The 14,245-nt window shown below is 41.5% G+C and overlaps 1 protein-coding gene across 1 annotated transcript in view; it reads right to left on the bottom strand.

The window, feature by feature from the left end:
• Positions 1-2,955: 2,955 nt before the first annotated feature.
• Positions 2,956-14,245, bottom strand: part of EPC2 (enhancer of polycomb homolog 2) — a 32,751-nt gene continuing 21,461 nt past the window's right edge. The window contains exons 7-14 of the mRNA XM_079310862.1: positions 13,767-13,955; positions 13,444-13,533; positions 12,836-12,981; positions 12,390-12,733; positions 8,560-8,696; positions 6,881-7,040; positions 4,991-5,324; positions 2,956-3,968 (exon numbers count right to left, since the gene is read on the bottom strand). Of these exons, the coding sequence (XP_079166988.1) occupies positions 3,896-3,968; positions 4,991-5,324; positions 6,881-7,040; positions 8,560-8,696; positions 12,390-12,733; positions 12,836-12,981; positions 13,444-13,533; positions 13,767-13,955 (1,473 nt within the window). The 3' untranslated portion in view covers positions 2,956-3,895. The remainder of the gene's footprint in view (positions 3,969-4,990; positions 5,325-6,880; positions 7,041-8,559; positions 8,697-12,389; positions 12,734-12,835; positions 12,982-13,443; positions 13,534-13,766; positions 13,956-14,245) is intronic.

Genomic DNA, 14,245 nt, shown 5'->3' with positions numbered 1-14,245 from the left:
AGTCTGGATGTGGAAATGGAGCACTGGCTCTCCAAAAATACTCCATGAGAAAGTGTTTGGGCTGTGCTGGCAGGAATTGTTTCTCATTTGCAAGACACTTCAATATATGCTTACTTAAAAAAAAAAAAAATGTTAAGTACACACATAAATCTCAAGCTCTGTATAAATTATTCACGTTATGCACAGTCATATATTTCGTGCTAACCCACCTGAAAAAAAAAAAACACGGGTTTGCTCAAAATAAACAAATCGATTTTACCACTGTATAAAACAGCAAAACGTTTCAGTTCATTAGTGAGTACACAAAACATTATTTCCAAGTTACCATCTTTACATTTGAGTTAATAAATCACCTAAATAAAAGGGTTGCAACTCGAAAAAAAAAAAAAACCAAACCAACAAAAACCTGTTGTATTTACATGATAGGAAATGATAAAGCAACCATAAAAACACGGAGTGGGGAGGAAAGCACTAAAAATCCCGAATAAGCTGGAGGCAGGAGCTCCGTGGGGAATGCAGGAGCTGAGCACAGCGCAGGCAGCTGATGCCACCTTCTGGTGTCACTTGCAGAGGGGATTTCACACTCCCTGAGAAGATGTGGCTGTCCCTGGATCCAAGGCCAGGCAGGACAGGGCTTGGAGCAGCCTGGGAGAGTGGAAGGGGTCCCTGTCTGTAGCAAAGATGAGTTTTAAGGTCCCTTTCAACACAAATCCCATTCAGGGATCCCAAAAGTGATTGGGGTTACATCAGTTACTCCCTGTTAGTTCTCAGATTTTAGTCCTTTTTCAGCTACCTTCTTATCTTTTTGAGTTACTAAATATAGATTGATTAACTCAATTAAATTAATTAACTCAGGAAAAACTCTCTCTCCCTCATCTTCCTTCTTTCCCAAGCAACACTTTGCAAGCTTTAATTTACCAAGGTAATTCCCAGTCTTCCCAATTAAAGTGTGAGTGTGGCAAACCCCTCAAAGCAGCAGAAATGGGAAGTGAGCTTATCTGCAGGCAAATCCAGGGAGCCTGTTGGGATGACAATTGAACACGCAGCAAAACTCCCCTCAATCCATAAATAAATACAAATCTTATCAGAGAAAGAACCAGCATCTTCTAGTTCCTGACATTTAAAACTCTGCACGTGAAGTCCAGCACAAATTGCTGGATATAAACCAGAATTCCACACTCTTACCTGAAAAATATTCCCAATGCACACCAGAACAGAAATTCCTGTTCCAATCCTGCTGCAGAGATGCACAAATAAGGGAATTCAAACTGAACAACATCATAACCTCAACATGGTTAAAAAGCACAAAACCACCTCAGTGGCATTCCCAGCTGGACAAAGGATTTTACAGCACTAGTCCTTCCCCTTTCTCTCTTTTTTTCTTGTTTTAATGAAGATTTCCATGGCCTGCAGCACCATCCACCACTCATCCCCTTTTCCTGCACTCGAGGCACACAGAAATTCTGCAATGATTATTCCAGTTCTGCTTCCCAGAAGGTTTCATCAGCACTAATCCTTTAAATGAAAGCCATTCCCCATCTGGCACTTACCAGCAGAGCCTTGGGAGTTTATGGAATCCTTCTCTGCACCTCACATTTTCCCAGAATCCATTAAAAGTTTGAAGCTCCAGCTAAAGGTTTTTTAAGTAATTAGATGAGGATTAGACTACACGAAATCAGAGACACACAGCAATCTCAGAGACATCTTCTGGCCAATTTTCTCTGAAAATGATCCACTGGAAATGATCTTTGTAGTGAGAAGAGCCCATGCTAAGTGTACAGCTTTCAATCTGCAGAGGAAATTACTTCCCATTTTCATTAAGCCTCCAAAGGGTTTTGGGGATGGCAGTGAAGCAAGGTTATTCCTAGATATCAAGGACAATAATTTTTTTCTTTTACAGACATGGATTTTCAACAATTCTTTCAAAAAACAAATTCTTTTATACTTCAGACTATCAGCCATTCCCTGCAAGGAGCCCGGTTCTACAGAAAGCCTGGAAAGATGAGATAAAAGGGAATTTTTAGGGAGCAGCAACCCCAGTGAGGCCACAGGTGCCCCCCAAAACTGCCACCACCCCTCACCTGACCAAGGCAGAGCTGTGAGCTCCAATAGGAATAATCTATTCTCACCTCTCCCTGCAGACATCACATGGAATAAAAATAGAGCACCAGTTAAGGAAAAAACAGGTAATTTCAGACATCTGAGCTCTGAGATTTGAAGCTCTGCAAGTGTTTTTAGCTGCCAGGACTTTTAACTAGCACAATGCAAGACAAAACAGGTTTTAACACAGCTTGGATTAAAAACAGTTCTTCATATAGAAAGCTAAGATGGAAATTACAATGACTGCACGGCATAGGTAAAATTCTCCTGGGAGGTTGGGCTGGACTAAACAACATCTCCACGTTCCTTCCAACCTCAGTGAGCCTGGGATTTATAACACAGCAACATCCAAATGGGGAGAACAAGCCAGCAGAAATCCCATTTCTCTGGCAGGGCAAGCCCCTCTGACTACTCCCCATTCTGCCAGGTGCCAGCCCACCCCTCCCCTGGCACAGCATCACCAGCTCATCTGGAAACAAGTGCTGATGATCCAAGAAAGGATCCCAGTCCCTGCTTGCACACTGAAAGAACCACATATGCACCATGGCCAGCTTTTGATATGTATTTTTATTTCCCTGCAGTTTTCACTTATCAAGAACAAGTAACAGGGAAAGTTGTCTGAACTAGTGCATAAACAAACATTCGGAAACACCACTACACGTATCTAATGTACAAGAACCGTATAAAAAAAGTCACTAAAACACTACACTACCAAGGTGTCCAACGTTTACAGTCAGACTTTTTCCAACCCGTTACTTGCCTTGGAGCCACAGGAAAACTCTCCAAAAATTGAAAAGACAATCTTGCCACAACCCTCCCTCCCCATCCCCTTCCCTCCCTCCCCCCCACCACCTGGGATGGCTCGATAGCTAGACATCCAATAATGAGTTATTGCAATGATATAGAATGCAATACATACCTGGTAAAATATCCTTTCATGTGGTGGTTTGTGGTACAGTTGGAAAGCTGGTTAAAATAAGCAGTCTTGGGATAAAATGGCATCAAGGTGAAATTTTTTTTTTTTAGATCTGCACATTTGGAGATGTGGCAGATGCATAATTTTCCTAGTCGGTTTATTTTTTATTTATTTTTTTTTTCCTCTCCTGTGTAATTATTTTTTATAAACTGGTATTATAAATAGAAATATACATTCAAAATATATGGAAAAGTGAGTTACTACATTAAATTTGCATGTATCGATCCATCCCTTTCCCCTGCACAGTAATAGAAAATACTATTTTGCCTTGAACTTCATATTTGACAGTGAAATGCCACTAAAGTATTTACCAAAAAGTCCATCTAGTCAAATTGTGAAACAAAATGAACCAAGTGAAAACTTTACATTTCCTTTAGAAAAAAATTACAAGAATTTTGTTTCCTAGCTATGAATCTTTAACTTTTTTTTTTTTAGACACAAAGTTGCATTTATTTGTACAAGATACAAAATGTAAACATGGCAAAATAAATAGTTTAAACAAGTGATGCAGGATCCCATGTCATGCTCATGATCCCATTAAAGAATTATTTTTTTTTTTTTTAATCCATTCAGTTGCAAATTCAAGTGCAAAAGCATGATGATGAATATCTACTATTCAAGTAACAGAAATAATATTGATGATACAAATAAACTATTTTACAAGGTAGTGATTTTCCCGATTTTACAAAATTTACATTATATATCGACTTAATACACGATATAACGCGAGTCCATTCAGGTGTGGGTGAGTTCTGTGGCAGCCACAGGGTGCTGTGTCTGCTGCCCCAGGGCACAGCACAGCTGGGACACTGCCTGGGGTTATGTCACCTCCATGGCCACTGTGGTCTCTGCGATGCCGTTCAACCCCAGCCGCTCTGGCTCGTGGTTCTCTCTGCAAGGGAGGGAATCCACAGTCACATTTCCTCACACAGCTTCACTCGTTCCTTTCTTAGTTGCACACACACTGCAAATCTTATTTGGAAGTAAATACTGGAATTCAACAATTAGGGATTAATTCCTAAAAGTTTTCTGAACAAAGATATGATAGCTCAGCATTGAGTTATAATGCACCAAGTATTGCTGTTAATTCCCTGCCCATTCTGCTTTAGCACTTTTTTTTTTATTCATTTACTGACACCCATTTTTTATTTTACCAATTCACAAACATGATTTTGTCTTTTGGAACACCATATAATCCAGAAGAGACTTCAAATAAAGCTCAAATATTGCCATTTTCAGAAAAATTGCCAACTGCAAAGCTGCTGTCACATCATCTAGGCATTTCCTAAGTAACAGTGCTTCTGTTTAATGATAATAAATACCTTAATGGTTGGACTTGATGATTTTAAAGATTATTTCCTACCTAAACAATTAATGAATTATGATTCAAGATCAAGGCACTTTTCTGGTTTGTGTTTTACATAAATATATAACACATACAAATACATGTGCCAGCCTGTACCTCACAATACTGGTACACAATGATTTAGGGGGAACATGAGAAGAGTTTGACAGAATCTACCTGAAAATGCTGCATGGAAAGGGACAAATAAAATGATTAAAATTCAAATCTAGTAGAAGTTGGTGGAAACTACTGATGCCTAAAGGCAGGGTGAGTTATTTGAGGGGTTAATTTGCAACAATCAGCTCTTGTGGTTTGCCATGGCCACGCTGAAGGTGCTGAGGTGGGACAGATTCCCTCTAGTGCAGAGCTGTGGATGGGCAGGTGGGACATCAGGAAGATTCCTCCATGGAGGGCTGTCAAGCACTGAACTGCCCAGGGAGGTGAGGCAGTGCTGAGGTGACACTCAGTGAGGCGAGGGCAGATTCCAACTCCAACAACTCCAACCCCCAACAACCCCTCAATTCCAACCACCAGCGGGATCTGCTTGGGAGATCCCTGTCCCCACTCACCTTGCTATACTGCTGATGGCACTGCTGGGAGTCACCTTTGGCACTCTGTCCATGCTGGCAGCCACTGTGGCAAGTTTTAAGGCAGTGGGCGAGGGCGCTGAAGTCCGTGCGTTGATGTGGACGTTGACCGGGGACACGACGCTGACGCTGTTGAGGTGCACGGCGCTGGGCAGGCAGGAATTGTTCATGGGCAGGGGCTGGGGGCTGCTCGTGCACAAGGCTGGGATTAAGTGGTTTGTGGTGCTGTGGCCAACTGTCCTTACAAGCTGTACAGTTGAGATCCCTGGGCTGGATGATAAAGCCATGTTGGTGGAGTACAAAGTTCTGGAGGTTCCTGTTATGTAGAATAAACGGTGGGAGGGGGGGTGTTAATGAGGTGATGTTTCTTAGATGAAAAGACAAAGATTAACCTTTGAGTGTGTAAGTCATTAATGCCCATATTTTACAGATTCACAAAATGGAAAAATTCAGAAGTTGAAGCATGGAGCACTCCCATTGATGCCTCAGGATTTAGCTTTTATATTTTTCAGATCCTGTGCTGCTTTAGTGTATAACTCTAAAACTCCATAGTCTTTTATTCAGACAGAACAATCCCTCTAGGCCTGAAACTCAAGGAGATCTGACTGTCTCAGGCCTCAAAAAATATAAACAAAAGTGAGCTGGGGGAGAGCAAACTGGGGGTATATGATTTCATAACCTAAAGCTGTAATTGGAGGATTAACCCCTGACATGCAAATGGACCAAACTTTTAATGATCTGAAAAACTCCTGACCCTTGTCCATTTTGGGGGCAGTCCCTGGGAGGCCTTGGCTGCCCAAGGTGTACTTATTGAAGGTAAAAAGAAGTGTACCCACTTTTATTCTAATCTTGTCTAGCTTCTGTTCCAGGGAGCCACTCCAAGGCCTCACCATGTGCCTGATCCTCCACCCTCAAAGCACTCTCCTCTTGGATATGAGCTCAGAGAATTACACACAGATCTCCCTCTCTTTGCTGGAACTGCTCCAGTTTATTGATTTTATTCAGTCATGTTTTTTCTCCCTCTATTCATTTCATATTATCATTAACCCAGCCTGGCAGAAGGTCTATAAAACTAATCACACCATTAGCTGCTAAAACAACAAATTACTTTAAAAGCCTCTTCTTTGTCTTGGCAGCCCAAATCCCATTTGCCTCTTGGCATTGTGGAGACAGCACCAGCACAAGCAGCACCACAGGAGGGCTGGGAGGGGGCACTGAGTGCCCATGGCTGCACTTTTTGGGACAAATCCTAAATGCAGTGAAACCTGAGGCTTACAGTGATGTCAGAAGAATTGCCAGTAAAGGTTGGTTAGTACATTCTTGGCTGAATATTCAAGTGAGGTAACAACCAAATAATGAATCAACTTTTCCATTTCCTTCTCAAAGTACTTAAATGTTTTAAGCAGTTGATTTATTCTTTCATTACACACTCACATTGGTTTTAAAATGCTGTCACTTAGGTTTTTGATCAGAACAGACTATTAGAAGATAAAGACTACCAAAGGAAAAGCAAATCATGCTCTTCCAAGGTAAAGAGCACTTGGTGGTTTTATGCCCATTTTAACATGTATTGAACAAGGCTCTCAGGCACAGGGTGGGATTCTTGGGGCTGTGCTGTGCTGTTTTCCTCCAAGAAAACAACCATGCCTAAACCCTTTCTGCTGGACTCTGATCATCCTTGTGGGTCCCTTCCAACTCAGGATGTTCCATGATTCAAACCACTGCTCCAAAGTACTACAGAGAAGAATATTTACAACAATCACAACCGGGAGATTTTTTTTTGGTTGTTCTTTACTAATATTTTAGAAATCAGCAATAAGCTCAGTTGGCAATTGAGAGCAGCTGATGTTCTCAGCTCAGAGGACTCCTCACCTGAAGGCTGGACAACACCATTGATATTGTTGTGGCTGGTGTTCTGCTCCTTGGCTCCCTCGCTGCGCCCGGGGGCCGGGGCACTGACCACTGCAGAGGCAGCAAAGTGGGCACTGGCTGAATCCAGGGTTTTGGACATGCAGTCAGAGGTGCTGGAGCCCTGCAGGAACAGCAAAAGGTGGCTCTCAATCATCCAAGTAGAAGGTAAAATACACCTTAGCACTGCTACAGGGCACAAGTAAAGGAAATAAATAAATACAGCTTGTACACGTGACTTAATGCACCACAAATCTGAATATTTCTGTGTCAGCAGTGATGAGAAGCTGGAAATCAGTGTCCAAATGAAGATTAAACAAGTGCTGCCCAAAGCAGCCAGGCCAGTTCTCAGCACTTCACTTTGGTTGTGTGCTGTTCAGCCTGGAGAGGGGAAGGTTCTGGGCCTGAAGGGGCTCCAGGAGAGCTGGAGAGGGGCTGGGGACAAGGGATGGAGGGACAGGATACAGGGAATGGGACACTGCCAGAGGGCAGGGATGGATATTGGGATACTATTTGGCTGGGCTGGAATTCCCAGAGCAGCTGTGGCTGCCCCTGGAAGTACCCAAGGCCAGGCTGGACAGGGTTTGGAGCAGCCTGGGATGGTGGAAGGTGTCCCTGCAAGAACTGGACAGGCCTTAAGGTCCCTTCCAACCCAAACCACACAGAATTCCCTAAGTTTGGTTATTCCTCTAAGAAACCAATCATGGCTTAAACCCTCTCTGTTTTGTCTCCAGGCAGCAAATGCTCTGCAGCTGCAGATCTCAGGGATGTCCAGCATTTGTGGTACCTCCATTCTGTGACTTGTGCCACAGAATAACTGCCCAGCACATTCTGGAACCCCACTCTGCTAGTCCAGTTTCTACTGGAAAGACTCATCATTCTTACTGGAAAGAACATTAATTCTGCAATTTCAATTTATATTAACTAAGAAAATGACTTTGCACAGAAGCTTGAAGTGTTTTAAAGGTCCAAAATTCATTTGTTTTGTTTAAATATTTTGGCATTGTGACTTTACACTTACAAAAAAATGTTATCAGTATCTGCCAACACAGAATCTCTGATTAATTGAAGTAGAAAACACTGAGGGGAAGGGGACAACCAGCACAAGCAATTAGATTTAAAATGCTCAAAGTAATATACATTTTCCTGTAATAGACAGCAGCAACAGCTTTTATATTTTATTGGGAAGAAGCTAACAGAAAACTAAGTGCAATGGAAAAACATCTTTCCATGGCAAGGGACTCCAGAGGAAAAATGGGATTCTTTCAGAAGGCAGAATGTGCTAATATGCAAAGCTCTCTTTTTCTATGCAGAGGTACCAATTTTTAGTTCAGAACAGATTACCTCAGAAGGTAATTTTAATAAAGTCTCTTCAGAGCACTTAGAGACAGGAGGACAAAACCAGTGAAAACAGGAGAGCTGAGTGCACACACTGATTTTACACTGGTAATTCTGTGGATACAGGTAACACAATCACCCCCAAAGTCTCTTACTCAACTTATAAAATGCAGCCAATTTATTACAAAAACCCCTGAGCAAAGTGTTTTAAACTCCTTCTACCATGTCCCACATTTGCTGGGGTGTGACATTTGGTGGAGAGAGATGAGCAGGAGGTGTCAGGACATGCAGGGTAGGAGCAGTACCTGTGCTTTCAGATGTGGCTGCTGGGAGGAATGCTGAGATTGCTGCTTCTGCTGCAGCTGGGCCAGCTGCTGCCTCTGCATCTGCACTAACTGCTGTTGGTGTGTCTGGAACTGCTCCTCTGTGATCCCCCCTGTGACTAAGGGAGAGAAAGGAGCCCCCAGTTACACACAGCACACAGGTGGAAAAGGCAGAGTCTGGCTAACAGGTGGCTGAAGAGGACAGAAATCATGTCAGATGCACCTAAAATCTTCACAGATTATGTAAAGGAGAGGTCAAGCTGTGTTTGTTTGTTGTGTTCTTTCATGGAATCAATTTGTAACAAAAGAATTCAGAGCTTTCATTGCTTTTAAGCCTTTCCTGGCTTTGGTGGTTTTATCCCCAGTAGCTTTAGGCAAAAGCTTAAGAGAAGTGATTTTCCTGGCTTTGAGGAAGGAAGCACAGCCTAAAAATCAGAGTGAGGACAAAGTAGCCTGGGCTGAGCTGGGTGACTTCTCTCAGTGAACACTGGGAGAGGATTCCTGGATAATTTCCCTTCCTACAGCCCCTTTCCCATCAGCAGAAAGGACTCTGAGCACACACCTGCCATGGGAGATTTCCTCTGCCAGTTATTGTTTGAAATGCAGAAGGAGTTTAGGTGTGCCACAATAAGTTTATTTTTGAGAATCAGGTTAATGCCACCCCAGTAATCTCACAGGCCCAAAGGAGTGAAGTTAGAAAAGCTGATTTTAATATTTTTCCCCTGAAGATGAAAAGCCTGACAGGGGTTTCATGCTAAAGCCCAAGAACTGAATTCTCTGAGGAGCAAATAAAGAGAGAATTCACTTTTCAAAGATTCCCATGAACATATTTCAACACTTTATCCTCAACTCTATTTTTCCAAGCCTGAAGCTGTGCTGCACCTCAAACACCTGGATTCTCAGGAATATCACTGAGCTACAGAGTTTTCCTTTTTGCAGGGTTTCCCTCTTCCATTTACCATTTTTTAGTACTCAGTGTTGTCATGAAATTCCATTGGGAAGACAAACCAGAATTAGGAGTGCTTAGAAATTAGAACTAAAACTTCTTCTGCACTGCTAATTATTAAAGCAGGTGCCAACCATGTCAGGAGAGCACTAAAAAACCCATTTACTTAAAAATTACTCCTCAAACTCCAGCAATATCATAATTTCTAATCTAAGTTTATTTTGCATTTAGCTTTACTCTGTTCCTCTTGCAGATTCTTACCTAGAATTTAATTCCAAGTTAAATCAGCTCAATGTGCTTCCCTCACAAACACATGGCACTGCTGGAGGCACCAGGGCCAAGAACAGCATTATGGAATACTACAGATATTTCTATTTTTAAGTTCTGAGGTAACAAATCCCAGAAAATGTGGTTTGTTTTATAAAAAGCTGTTGAGGAAGAAGGTGAGATTTCATATTTTCAATCTCTTGTCCTTCCCAGTTTGTCACAGAGCACAAAGTCATGGAATACTCTATTGCAGGATGCAGGGAAGGTAATTCAGAATTCAATATTCCCTTAGCCTGAATTTCAGATATTTATCCAGTGGCCAGGCTGAGCTCAGCTGTTCATGTTGTTATAAACCAGCAGATGTTCATTAGCACATTAAATATCATTTCCTTCTGCCAAATTAAACACCTGGAGGGTCATGGAGGAAAAAAAAAGCAAATTTTGGCCATGTCCCAAGGCAGTCTCTGAGGTCAGGGTTAAGAGCTCTGCAGCTTCAGGAGGTTTTTATTTTATCAGAGCCTGACTGGGCTGAAAAACTGACCACAACAGGGGAAAAAAAAAAAAAAAATCACTTCAGCTTTTCCTTCTCCTCTCTCCTTGGAAGGTTTTAAGGCTGGGGAAAAGAAATCTCTAAAAAGTAAAAGTTTGTTTCATAAACAAAACCCTTCAGCTGGGAACAGCATCATGTGCAGTTGTCCTCTCTCTAGGGACAGGCTCTTCCCATTTGCAGTGCTTATAACATGAGCAAGAGAATAATTCAGCTCCAAAAATTGGTTCTTGATTCATGAATTCATCAGGTATTGTGAAAAGTCTAGTCACAGACTTTTAAAATAAAAAAATCTGTTTGTAAAATGCATTTGAGGAAATACCAGAGTTGCTTTATTAATACAGGGAAAAATAAAACACAGAGGCAATTTGAAATATTCTTGTGCACCAAAAAAAAATTTTTAAAAATTAAAGGAACTCCCAGTTCTCTCTAAAATAAAATAATAAAAACAAAAATAATCAGTTTAAGTACTGTCACAGTTTCCTCTGGAGGGAATATCAAATCAGCTGTAAAATTAACTGATTTCAACAATTACTTCCCAAAGAGAATGACTTTAATAAATGCAGTGGCAGTGCCTGTGCTCATTTAATGCACAACAAGACTCTGACCAGTCCTTTTAAAATTTATTCCCTATTTGCTAGTGAGAAAAATCCAACTGCAGTGCCTCTTGCTAGTTCAGTTACTTGGGGAAGAATTCTGTTATCTGTTGTGTCTGATCCTGTTCCAGAATTGCAGGATCTGGTTTGTAATTTAAATCTGTGACAAAAGAGGTCCTCCCCAGCCATAAATTCCATGCATGATTTACTTCAACTACTGAGGGATTTCCATTTCATTTAAATGTACTCCTCAGATGATTTCTAAAATTATACCATAAGTTTATTACTATTCCTCCAAAAAGTGGCTTCAATCCATCAGATTTGGTTTTATTCATTTTGCAGCTGTTTTTTTACCAGCTCTTGGTGTTTATCAATAATCCCATCACACTGAACTGCCCCTTTCTGCCCCAGCTGGGATTCCTCAGGCCTTCAGATTCTTTTAAAAAATAATGATTTTATAAAATATAATGCATTTGATCTGGTTTTTTTCATGCAGCAGGAAAAGCTCCTGTGCCAATCTTTTCATGGCAAAGAACAATCTAAAGGTTACAGTGACCATACTGAGGAGCTGGGGAAGATTTGGGCTGGGATAAATATTCTGTGCCTCTATCAGAACAATTTCATAGTACCCAGGAATTCTAGAGATGCATTATTGGAGAATAAATACCCATTCCTGGAACTTTGAGAGAGAAGAAGCATTCCATAACCACAGAGATGATGGAACTCAGGGTCAGTCTGTTCTATATTTAATTATCCTGCTTTACAGGGTGGAGCAGGGATATGCTCAGGTGTTTGCTATTGTAGAAGATTTCATTTGCTGGATCTCAAATTTTTCAGATTTTTAGAGAATCACATCATTATCACTCCCTTATGATTATAAAAAAATGACAGTGGTAAAATTTGAGCCATTACAACTCTAGGTCATGGAGAAAGTGATGCAAAATTCAAGCACTGCTCAATTGAAGTTTAAAGCAAGTTTCTCATCACTGGATGCTTCCACTATCAACATTTTTACCATTTCCAGACTTTTTCATGCCAGCTCAGGGCACTTAGGAACTTCCTAAACTTGAGTCAAAAATGAAAACTGCCAACAAAAATGAGCCACACCCACCCTCCCCAAGAAACCACCAGATTTGTTTTGCATTCACAATGAGCATTCTTCTATCCTTAAACAAGGTTAGACCAATTAGTGCCATTAAGAGTTAATTAGACCTCAACAATTCTTCATATGGGCAAAATCCCTGCTTTGAATAATGTTTGAATCCAGCATTTCAAATTCTAATGGAAGCAAAGCAGGAGGAAGAAGTGTTTGTGGGAAGTTTCTGTGTGTCTCAGAAATATGAAACAGTCATGTTGTAGTCCAGGTGAAGTGCTGAAGATCTCATCATTCCAGTCACAAAGAAAACCCCCAAAATTCAGCATTTTAAATCCCAGAAGGAGTCAAATCCTTGCCTACCTGATATGCCATTCTTGCTGGTGTTCAATAAAGCTACAGATGCTGCAGAGACTCTTTTATTATTCACAGTCTGCCCTGCTTTCCTTGAGGTACATTCTTCACTATCACTGTCCTGGAGATTGAGTAGCCTGGGCTGGAAACACTGCAGTCGACATGATCTGATATTGCTTAGGATTTCAGGAAGGGACAGTCTGTTTTCACAATGTTTATTGGAAGCATTGGTCCGTGAAAAATTAGAAGAAAAGTCTAAAGTCTGGGAAGAGCTTGAGAAACTGTTCAACATTTCTGGGTCAATCTGCCTCAAGACAGGATCGTGTTCTGTGGATATTCGGTCCATGATAACCCTGAGGCAAGAGGAGGAGGAAAATCATTAGGTTCATCATCTCTTCTTAATTCTTTTATCCTTGGAAAGGGGATGAAGAATTAAAAAAATAACCCAACTGTACCTTCCACCCCTGCCAATCCTCCTCCTTGCAAATCCTATACATCTCCTTGGGATTGTGAGGGTTGTAAGGCAATGCCTGAACCTCAGTTTGTCCAATTCTGCCAATTCTGGGCTTTCGGACGAAGAATTCGTTTGGTCCAAACGAGGCTGGGAAGAAAGAAAAGGTAATTTTATACTCAAAGGGTGCTATGGTTATCATGCACAGGCTCCAGGACACAACATGTGCTTTATGTTCAGTTAACCAATAACAGCTTCAGCAGTTAAAAAGTAAACTCTTAACATTTAGCTGTTAAATGCTCTGCTTCTAACAGCAAAGGAGAAAATGAAAATTGAAGTTTTCAGTCGACTCAACATCTTTTAGCAAAGGAATTAATTGACAGGCATAAGGGAAAAGGAAAGCAGGATAAATTTCAAGGAAGTGGGAAGTTCAGCTTGGACCCTTCAGAGCTGAGCACAAAAGGGGATGTTCCTGCAACTGTCTTTGGACAAAGCATCAAAGCTTTGGTGGTGAGAGTGGGAACAGAACTCCAACATTAGCACTGTGCCAAGCTAAATTTAAAGGAACCACCACTAAACCAAACAGCACAGCAAAACACTGCATATCCTTACAGCATAATACTGGCATCCTGCTCTTCTCCTGAAAGCACAAGGTCCATCAGGATCATTTTCTTCTTCTGCTTCTGACACTGGTGAGGGTACCTAGACCAGAAAACAACATCATTCTCCCAGCTGCCACATCACTGTATTTATTATAAAACTTTGTGTTTATGTAACATGAACTGCCATGTTTATACAGCAAAGCACAGCTTGGATGGAAAACTCAGTGTATACAAGGAGCTTTTCAATCTATTCAGAGTTGGGAAGAGGCAGGCTGGTGAAATGGCAGCTGAGTGGAACCTCTGCCTCGTGCACACTGAGATTTGGGTGCTTACCTGTGGGAACTCATCCTCATCAGAGCTGTGGAAGTCATACTGCTTGATGTCACTCTTGCTGAGCACAGGCAAGGGCTCAGCCAGGGGCTGAGGGGTCACCACACACTCCAGCTTGGGCTTCTTCAGGTACTTCTTCTTCTGCCTGACAACATCAGCCACCTCCTCCTTCAGAGAGGAGTGGTGAGGATGCTGCTTGGGAAAAACAAACAGAAAATTCTAAAAACTACAACAGGAGGAAACTTCAGCACTTCAAGCTTGTCTTCCAAAGGCTCTGTGGGTATTTGAAACACATCATGCAAAATTTCCTGAACACACTAAACCCCAGAACTTTTCCCCTGATTGTTTTTGGAGATATTTATTAATGATCAGAGAGCTCTCAAGCCATGTGACTGCCTGAGAGGCTGCTCACTCTGCACTACACTCAGTATGTTGTCACTGAAATTCCTCTTCCAATTATTTTCTGACATCTCATTTTTCCC

Source organism: Erithacus rubecula (assembly GCF_903797595.1).
Source record: "Erithacus rubecula genome assembly, chromosome: 8".
Lineage (NCBI taxonomy): Eukaryota > Metazoa > Chordata > Aves > Passeriformes > Muscicapidae > Erithacus > Erithacus rubecula.
The sequence above is the reverse complement of the archived record's forward strand: the minus strand, read 5'-3'. Positions and strand labels throughout refer to the sequence as shown.